The following is a 10,319-nucleotide window of genomic DNA, read 5'->3' as shown; positions in this document are numbered from 1 at the left end:
GGTTTGGCAGTAGGCCTTCTGGATCACTTCTACAAAAATAAAATGGAATTTATTTACACAAGGTGGTGCAACTGTGTTCTTGCCCTCGGTTGCAGTGTCGCTAACGCTTGCTCTGACACGCTTCATAAATATGGCAGCATGCTGTATGGATAGACCTTTACCTTGTCCTCAGACCATTCTATCAATTAAATCGTTCGTATAGTAGGTAGTTTTTTTACAAACGATTCGTAAATCGTTACGTAAATGAACAACAAAATCTTTTAACACTTCTTTTTGTTAAGGGATACTTTAACCCTCAATCATTTTGTATGTAGTCCTTGCAAATTTTCATTAGAAACTTGATTCCACGGCATATAAACTTATTTTTTATTAATTCTGTACTATCTAGATCTCATCGATACTTTATCGATCGACGGAATTCGTAAAAACGCAAACTTTGAGTGAAAAGAAACGCAGTAATAAACACGTCAAATAGAAACGTCAACGTCAGGCACGTCAAAAACATATCCACCTCCTGAGTAAGGCAATTCAAAACAATACAAGCAACAGTGTGAACAAGCAAATGACAGTTTTGCAAATGTGATAGCAAGGAAATTGTGGCTTTAGGGTAGTTTTTCAGGCATAAATTATATTAATGCAAACTTAGCCATGGGTACCACAGGCCAATCAATAACATTGGCTAACAGCATCATCGGTGTAGGCATTCTGGCTATGCCATTCTGCTTTCAACAAGTGAGTTTCACTATACTTTAAGATAATTTTCTGTTCAATCATTTTGAAGATTTATTGGACCTATATCTAAGTGAATGTATAATATATTGTATCATGGCCTTCTAAAAATAATTTATAAAAAAAATACGGAAGCTTCTATCACATTAAAAAGTGCTAGAAAGGCCATTATTAATGAACGCAATTTTTGCATCTTTTAGTATTTTTAATAATTATTTTCTTAAATTTTCAGTGTGGTGTTTTGCTCGCTACCCTTATTTTATTGTTTATGGGTCTTATCTCAAGACTTTGCTGTTATTTTCTACTCAAATCTGCGTTACTGGCTAGGAGAAGAAACTTTGAATTTTTAGGTAAGTATTGTAAAAGTTTAACAATCTAGTTACAAAAAGAGTTATATGACTTCGAGGATAAACTTGATTATGGATTGTTCTATTGCAGGATAAAGATTTTGTTAAGTTTAATATTGTCATTAGACATTAGACATTAGACATTAGAAAATAGATATTTCAAATAAAAAACACTGAAACTTTAAAGTCCATTGTTGTAAGAATCTATACTGAACCTGTAATTATTGAATAAAATATCCGTAGTGCTACAATCAGATACCATTTTTTTTGATAAAAAACCTTCGAAATTCAATTTCAGGCAAGCTAAATTGCATTCTGTCATAAACATAAGCAGTTTTAAAATAATTATACATACAACAAAATATTTTTTTTACGTAAATCATGTATTTGAAATCTTAAATACATTTAGTTGTTCTACATTTTCAAGGACTATTGACATAATAACTAATGTTATTTAAACAACTGTCGGTTACTTTACTGTTAGCATTCCATAGCTACAGGAAACACTAGAAGTTTAGAATTATATTCTTCATACAGTCAAAGTAGATGCCACAGAGTAATCTAAGAGTAGACTTTAACTGAGATAATTATAATTGTCACATGGAGTGATTTCAAGATGCTCATGTTGACATAAAAACACAAGCATTAAAAAGAAAACTACTTACGTGATAAGAAGGTACCTAGTGAGATAAGTAGGAAGGAAAATTTGACAAAATATAATTGGACTTTGTTACTAAAATTTTTGTTTATAGTTTTTTATTTTTTATTCAAATCTGTCATTATATTTTTATACTATGTATATTATGGTGTTAGTTAGTTTATTTTCTATACAAATATATAAGTACAAGTAAATACTTCTATTTCTCATTCCTGCATTAGTGCATTCTACTATAACAAAACACTGAAAAACAACACAATAAATGTTTGTTTATACATCTATAATGAGTATATCTAACATCACAATATGCATCTTAAGAAATTCCAAGACTATAACAGATAATTGTTATGCATATTATTCATGCATGTATGTACATGTCTTTATTGTGTGCTATGAATTATTTATAATATCATTTATGTTGCATTAATCTCGTATGTTAAGTAAAACAGTTATATATAGTAACAACAATACTTACATAATATTTATATTTTATCACAGATTGGGTTCAAATAGCTTTATATCAAAGATGTGTGATCTTCTCCCCCGTTTTAAAAGCATATGCTATTTTAACGATTTGCTCTCATTAATATTAATTATAGTATGTATGATCAATTAATTTCTTAGATTCGACCAGTTTTTACAGAGAAAAGAGCATTCAAACAAACACAAGTTCTTCAGCTTTATAATATCAGTGTATTTTTCATTCATTCATTTCTTTCATTCATTATTAAATGATGTAAAGGTCTACTCACACGTAGTTATTGGGATTGCTCGACTAGTTTCGTACCCAACCGGAGTCAAACAGTTCGACTCGCGATCCCGCCGCGTCAGCTCATGATTAAGGACCGTTACATCTTTAATAAAAAAACAGTATAGATAAGAAGCACCAACTTTTTAACCAATGTCTTAAAAAGTCTTTGAATTTACAGCTTTCCATGTGTTTGGTCAAGCGGGGAAGATTGCGGTGGAAGTGGGTATCATTGGCTTCCTCATGGGCACATGCATAGCGTACTTCGTGGTGGTCGGAGATCTCGGTCCGCAGATCATCGCGAAGATGTTCAATATCAGTCAGAGTGATATCTTAAGGTAATTGTTGGATGTAGAAGTATTAATTGTTTAATAATTATATGCTAAATAAAACTATTAACAAATTGCGGTACCTGGATGGAATGGATTACGGCCTGCAGTAATGTCTTGCACTAAGGTCGCAATGGAGTTGGGACTTTCGAAAAGTGCTACTTTGTAGCCTAACTTTTAAAAAGGGATTGTGATTTTTCTATGGTTTAATTAGTTGGTAGGTATATACGTTGCACGGCGGTTTAGGTTTATTCCAAACCCAAAGACAAAAAAAGGTACACATATAACTGAGGCAATTAAAATGTAAGTGTAACAATTCATCTGTTTTTATTACGATAAAGACATTTTTATCTATCACTAAACGGTTAAATCAATAAATATTATGAATCATTTATCATTTAATTTAATTGATTGTGAAGGTTAAATAACAACTATTGAAATATTATTTTTACTAGCCTGGAACGTCCCACTGCTGGGCAAAGGTCTCCCCACTGTTCTTCCACTTGTCCCTCTCATGTATAAAATAAAAGTCGCAAAATTCTATTACTCTGATTGTAATTGCTTTTTATACTAATCTTATTAGTTTCGAATGCGTAGGCAATGTAAAATCTATTTGACGTAATGACTGCGATAAGCATACTTCGCGGGGATTTCCTAATTGGCCATGGTTCGTTTTTAGCCTAGGTTTAATGCGACGTAAATGTACTTAATAAATTGTATTATTGTCGTATTGATATTGCAATTATACAAATTTAAAGGTAGTAGGAATAGCATTCGCGTTCATGATTAAATAATTTTATATGCCAGTCCGCTTAAGTTACTGCTTGACCAAGACATTCAATATACAGAAGTAATTGTGTGTAAATGTCTATATTATCTATATAGGTCTTGTTTTCATCGAATCCATGTTAATTACGTCAAACCTCATTAGTAGGAGTCCAGTTATTATCTCCATTAACGCGGTTTTTAAGAACCAATAGAATCGCTTCATAAATAGAATTATATGTAAGGTATATGCTTCAGTCTGAATAAAAAAAAATAGGTTAAAAACAACGATTTGACATTGTAAAATAGGTTTTAAAATGACAAAACAAATAAAAAATATTATAATCGAGTTATGCAAATATATGAGCCCTTTTTTTTTGTAACTGTTATCACACTTTTCACACACCTACTTTATAATCTTCTCTAAGAATAAGAAGTTTGTTTGTGTAAGATTAAAGTAGTAGCTATATCCAAAATCGGTTAGGATGCCATCATCACCTTTCATTTCAAAAGACTTCATAAAGGAAGAGGCTCTCAATACGTCTGTGTTTTTCTGAGTTTCTTACCTCAGAACTTCGTACTGGATAAACCAATTTTGTTGATTCTTCTTTCCAATAGCTACGAGTATCTTTTGGTCCCATAAAGGAAAATCGGTTCAATTTTTTATTTGAAATCAGAAATTTGTTTCCAAAAAATATTATTAATTATTCTCCTAGCAATTTACCTATATGTTTACCTTCAGAACATCAATAATGGTGATAGTATCCCTGGTGTGCGTGCTCCCGCTGGGCCTGCTGCGGAACGTGGACAGCCTCAGCAACGTCAGCGCCGCCACCATAGCCTTCTACTTCTGTCTGGTTATGAAGGTATGTTTATTGTATGGAATATTTTATACCTAAGTATTCAGAAAAGGCTGGTAAAAGCAGAAAGATTTCCATCTTCACTCACATTCGACGTTTTGTTGCATAATAATATTTTTCTGTTTGAATGTGTTTCATTTAATAAGTCAATCACCTTAGCCTATCGCGGTCATGGGACCGCAGTAGGCGGGGACATCGCATACAGTGCTTGCCACTTTTTTTATGGTGATTACAATTTGTGCAGAATGTCTTATATAACGGGTATTTTGAGACATGTGCCTATATAGGTTAACTTAAGCAATGTTTCACCCGGTTTAGTTGTTATTTTAAGCACTTAACCTGAGCACACTGTTTGTTTCATCTGCCTGTCAAAAATCTACAATTTAATATATAATAAGATAATGATGTATTTTGTCAGGTGATCCTAGAGGCAGCATCTCAGTTGGTGTGGAGTGAGTGGCCCCGGCGCGTGGAGATGTGGCGGCCGGCGGGGCTGCTGCAGTGTGTGCCTATATTCTCCATGGCGCTCTTCTGTCAGACGTTAGTGCCTTAACCACCCTAAACTAATCACTAAACTCAATTAAAGGTCATTGCAGCACCCAGTTTCGCCCACCCTTCACTGCGTCCTAATTTTAAGTGCTTTTGCTGTGAGAGAAGAAGCGGCGCACCAAACTCCCCTGCAGCACGCTGTCTTTCCGTTTACAATATTAGTATAGAAAACGATAAAAATGTTTTTGTACTTCTGAAAATATAAACCACCAAACATAAAATAATTATCTTATGTGTTTGGTGCTTATTCCACCGTGTAAGATAAACCATATGCCACAAAAATGATTTTGAAAATCTAAAAGATTCCGCTGTTTTTAAATATAGAAATAAATTTCTTTTATCTTTACCTAGGTCAAGTATAGATCCCGCTCCGTAGTTCTGTAATAAATCCTTTCATGCATCATTGACGCTTCAGTAAAAAATAATATATTGCTAACGGTATTATATTTCAAGGTGATGTTCATTCGTTATCGTTCATTGAACATTGATAAAAACTCTATATATTATCTTTATTAATCCGTTAATTGGGGTTGTAAATTGTAATTGTGTTGTGTTGTGTACTTTAGATTAATGATTAAAAATAACATAGTTACATAAATAATAATAAAATAGCTATGCCATTGAAAATAATTGACTGCACGGGTAGCCGAGTTGAAATGACAAGTCTGGGGTGGGAGAAATATTGTGTTTTCAATGCATACATGTTGGGAGTCTCGTTTTGTGCATTTGACTTATTGCAATGTTTGAAAAAACCTCTCTATCAAAGGCTAAAATAACTAAGCACGGGAATACCTTTAGCGCGATAAAAAAAAATATGTATGAGAAAAGTATTGAATATAGCATTTTGTGTTCCTAGCAGAAGCTGTTCTCATAACTTTAATTTTTCTTTGACGCTGTTGTGTAAACAACTATTTTGGTTTTGAAATAGTTTTACAATGTTCAACGAATTCCCGCAAATTGTATAAAGAAAACAAACACTACTATTTAACTTTCAAACCTGTTCCTAACTTTTATTTAAAATAATTTCCAGACAATTGTTCGAGATATTCGAGTCACTACCCTCCTTATCCTTAGAAAAAATGAACGTAGTCACCAAGAACGCCATCAATATCTGCACAGCAGTGTACTTCACTCTCGGCGTGTTCGGATACATTGCGTTCTCGTCACAAGATATATCAGGTGGGTTTAGTATGAAAGGAGATCTTTATTCAATGATGTATCTTTAATGAATGATGGGTTAACTCATGCGTTGTTAGATGGCGTTGCCTCAGCTCATGTCCAAGGACCAAAACTAATGTATATCCTTATGTACCTACCACTTAAGTTCACATTGTGGAATGCAATAAACTGAGAATTGAGTGTATTCAGGACACCTGTTGGGTCCGAAACTACTCGGGCAATCCCGATAAATACCCTTGAGTAAAACGTTGCATCATTTAATTATGAAGTATTCCTATGATAGTTATTGTAAAAAAGAAAGGAGATTTTATTGTAAGGTTGATGTACAAAGTTCGTGTCAGAGTTACAATCGCACGTGGATTGCGACGTAGCTTTAAACACTCTTAAAAACCTTCACCGTTATCCGTGAAATCTGTTTAAAACTCTTTGCATCGTCTCCTATCCACAAATTTAAAAACTCGTTACTTGCATTTCTTCGCCATTCTCAATATAATTTAGTACTAAACTATCTCAATTGGTTGAAGCCTATGACCAGCAGTGGACTTCGATAGACTGAACTGATTATTTAATTGATATCTCAGCTTTATATTTTTTTTCATCTCCAGGCAACATCCTCATGAGCCTCAGTCCGACGATGGCTAATGACGTCATCAAGCTCGGGTTCGTCATGTCGCTGGCGTTCAGTTTCCCGCTCATCATCTTCCCCTGCAGGGCAAGCTTGTACTCGTTCTTGTATAAAAAGGTAATATATCAACTTTAAAAAAACTTAAGCAATGAAAATTAAATAGAAACAGTTAAGAAGATAAAAAAGTTTCTAATTTCCAAGATTTCCATAGTTTTCACCTAATGCTAAGGCTAAAGGCTAAGGAACATGTTAAGGCCCCGTACCCATGCAGAAAAAGACGAGATTATGCACGAATGAAAAATTAAACAAGGGCGTGTTTCACTACGGCCACAGAAAAATAGATATCCCATTCTCAGACCTACCCATTGAGACACAAAATTTCATTACAATCGGTCAAGCTGTTACAGAGAAGTTTAACTACACCGCCCTGCGATTATATTGCATATTCAATTAATAAACTCACTTAAAATGAAACAACTAACAAAAAAAAACCTTCACTATCCTACTTAAGAACAGTACTAATAATACCTAAAACAAATCCTTCAGGTCCACTCATCCCACCACGACCACATCATCAACCACTCGATCCCCGAGCCCACGTTCCGCTGCATAACCGTGGCTATCGTAGCTGTGGCGCTGTTCATCAGCCTGCTCATACCCAACATAGAGCTGGTGTTGGGGCTGGTGGGCTCCACCATAGGAGTGCTGATATGTGTCGTGTTCCCCGCGGCCTGCTTCGTCAATGTCACGTTTAAGAATACCAATGAAAGGGTTTTGGCTAAGGTGAGTTTTTGTGTTGTTGTTAGTTTTTTGTATTGTGAGTCTAATGTTAATAGTTGTTGTTTGATTATTGTGTCTTGTGGTTTTTGAGTTAAAAATAATGTTAATTGGTTTTTAAATTTAGGACTATGTTTATGAGAAATGTTGATTTTATAGTTATAAGAAACATGCAATCAATTCACTATTTTTTGCTGTTTAATCCAAAAAGAACTACGCCAAGAAGCAACTTGTTTAAGAAATGCAGAAGTTTCATGTCCTATTTGTATACTTGCTAAAAAGTTTATTTAAACTCAAGTTAACAGCAATTGTTTTAATTTTCAGGGTGTATTAGTACTAGGTCTGATTATAATGGTGCTCGGTACATACGCGAACTTAGAAGCTGCGGAGAGCTCGCACGACAGGTACGACGACAAGTACACGCAGGAACGGATCGACAAAATCGTTGAGGACTTCTTCGAGAAACGAGATAAAGATGGTATGTAGTTCTTTCAACGAGTGCTTTTTCAGGGAAAGTGAAAGTTGTGATGTGTGAGACAGAGATAGAGTAAAAGGGATGTATGAATGTCGCATTTTAGTAAATCATAATACTAGAAGGAACTAGAATTGATTTACTATTCATATAATTCTATTCACAGATGTTTTTCTGAAGCCGCCACCACAGACTAATAGTATGCCGAAAGAAACCCACAATAACTTAATAGAAAATAATTTAATTAAAGATTCTGAAGTTCAACCACCGAATCCTGTGCCGCCTGAGTCTCAGTCCAATGAAAAGATACCAGAATCGAAATTAAAATTACTACGAGATGAAGAGAAACCGCTACTACAAATACCACAAATCAAACAAGATATCGATAAAGTATCGGAAACTCATCCTAGAAACCTTAAAACAAAGCTAGAAAGTAAAATAGCTAACGGTGTCAGTAACGGCGAAGCAGAGAAAGCGAAGGAGCCAAAGGAATCAAAACAATCCAACGAAGACAAAATAGACATGATGAAACAACAAAAACTCATTGAAACTATCAAACAACATGGCGAAGAACAAAAAGAATTGATCAAGGAACAAAAGGAGATATTAGACGAAATTATCAAGACTAAGAAAGAACTGCAAATAGAGCAGCAAAATAAGAACGAAGCAGACACAAATGAAGCGAAGAAAATCGCTGTAGAGAGCATTAAACAAATCGCTAACAAGGCAATACAGAGTATAGGAGGCGTGTCTGAGAAGCCAGACCAAGTCAAAGATGAGAAGAAAGAAAAACTGGAGAAACTGACCAATGAGGCTGTTCAAGAAATAGCTAAGAAGGCTGTAGAAACGATAGAAGCTTTACAAGAGATTAAAGAAAAACCTGATCCACCGAAAGTGCCACAAGCTGCCCAAAACGGGGCTGTTATACCTCAAGCAATACCAGCACAAAATGTACAGCATGTTGTACCTATTAACCCAGAGATGAAACAAGACGCTAATATTCCTGCACCGAAAGTTGACATTCCTAAGACAGTACCAGCTAGCAACAATATAGTCAACAATCTACCAAATCAAAATATACCATCTAACGTTAACCCTCAACAGAATATCGACGTAAAACCAATAAATGAAAAGCCGGCAGAAGTAGCACAAAAACCCGTACAAACTGATGTACAAAACCCTGTACCTCATGCCCAAATACAGAATGCAGCGAAACCACAGTCGTATCAACAAGGTGAAGACGCGGCGAAAGTTGAAAAGAAAATACAAAACGTGCCTATACCTATCGTACAAGAGCTAGCTAATAATAATAAAGGAAAAATACAAGAACCTTTGAAACTCAGTAATGAGGATATTAATGTTAATGGTCCTAAGGTACAAAGTAATATCCAGGCTGGTAATCAAGCCGTCAGACAAAAAAGGGAAGTCATTGACTGCGAAAGGACAGTCTCAATGAAGGCTGAAGACAAAGAGATTTGCGATGCTATGAAAAGGCAACCGAAAGCTAAGGATTCCCAAGAAATTCTTCTTCAGAATGTTAATAAAGTTAATATACCAGAGAATGTAGTTTCTCAGGAAGATATATTACCAAAAGTCGACTTGAATGAGGTAGCTTTACCCAAGAACTTGCTCGTGGAGTCCAACGCGTTGCATCATATCGCAAGATCCCTTAAAAGTTACGATAAAGAGAGGTAAAATTGTCATTTATGTATGATAGCGGGTATTTTTAGCACAGTGTTGCATTTAATTGTTGTTATGTTCGTGAAGCAGTATTGTCGGTTAAAACCTTAATTATGTGTGTTCCTCTAGTTTCCTATTATATGACAATGAGATTTTCTGCCATATAACTTTAGATTTTACAAATTAAATCAAAATTATCATTAATCTTTTGGAAGAAATGTTTTTCAGCAGTATAACTGTATCTATTTTGAAATAACTTTTTAAACAGAAATCCAAAAACTTTTGTAAAGGCCTCCCTTCAATGTGATCTCTAAAGTATTTATTATAATTTAGGATGAAACGAGATTTTGGTTCGAATATTTAATAACTTAACGCATAAAGTTTGAAAATGTGATGAGTAACATTGACTGATTGTGTAATAAATATTAATTTTGAAATACAACTGTTTTTTAATTAATTTATTTTAATGGGGCAGAGTGTCACCTTATTTGCAACGCGTCCTTATTTTACGTCTGTTCCGTATGATCTTCCTCCAAAACCTTATGTAAACATGTTTGTTAGTCACATCTTAAATTTTAAATGCCAAAGGATATAAATGACA

General features: G+C 34.5%; 1 protein-coding gene across 2 annotated transcripts; it reads left to right on the top strand.

Moving 5' to 3' along the window:
* Positions 1–477: 477 nt before the first annotated feature.
* Positions 478–10,160, top strand: LOC113497356 (putative sodium-coupled neutral amino acid transporter 10). 2 transcript variants are annotated; one of them, XM_026876899.1, is made up of 10 exons: positions 478–732; positions 962–1,079; positions 2,664–2,820; positions 4,319–4,442; positions 4,855–4,976; positions 6,016–6,164; positions 6,770–6,906; positions 7,336–7,572; positions 7,891–8,044; positions 8,289–10,160. In XM_026876899.1, exons 1-10 carry the CDS (start codon positions 649–651, stop codon positions 9,731–9,733), a joined length of 2,727 nt encoding a protein of 908 aa, XP_026732700.1. In that variant the 5' UTR covers positions 478–648; the 3' UTR covers positions 9,734–10,160. The 2 variants fall into 2 exon arrangements, with proteins under 2 accessions (XP_026732700.1, XP_026732691.1); XM_026876890.1 differs by having other exon boundaries at positions 8,205–10,160.
* Positions 10,161–10,319: the final 159 nt, after the last annotated feature.

This window comes from Trichoplusia ni, chromosome 1 (assembly GCF_003590095.1).
Source record: "Trichoplusia ni isolate ovarian cell line Hi5 chromosome 1, tn1, whole genome shotgun sequence".
Classification (NCBI taxonomy): domain Eukaryota; kingdom Metazoa; phylum Arthropoda; class Insecta; order Lepidoptera; family Noctuidae; genus Trichoplusia; species Trichoplusia ni.
The sequence above is the reverse complement of the archived record's forward strand: the minus strand, read 5'-3'. Positions and strand labels throughout refer to the sequence as shown.

Excerpts from the sequence above, each read along its gene's own strand:
- LOC113497356 (XM_026876890.1), top strand. The coding sequence starts at position 649 with ATGGGTACCACAGGCCAATCAATAACATTGGCTAACAGCATCATCGGT. Across the intron at positions 4,443-4,854 it reads ACTTCTGTCTGGTTATGAAG|GTGATCCTAGAGGCAGCATC; the intron begins GTATGTTTATTG and ends GTATTTTGTCAG. Across the intron at positions 6,907-7,335 it reads ACTCGTTCTTGTATAAAAAG|GTCCACTCATCCCACCACGA; the intron begins GTAATATATCAA and ends CAAATCCTTCAG.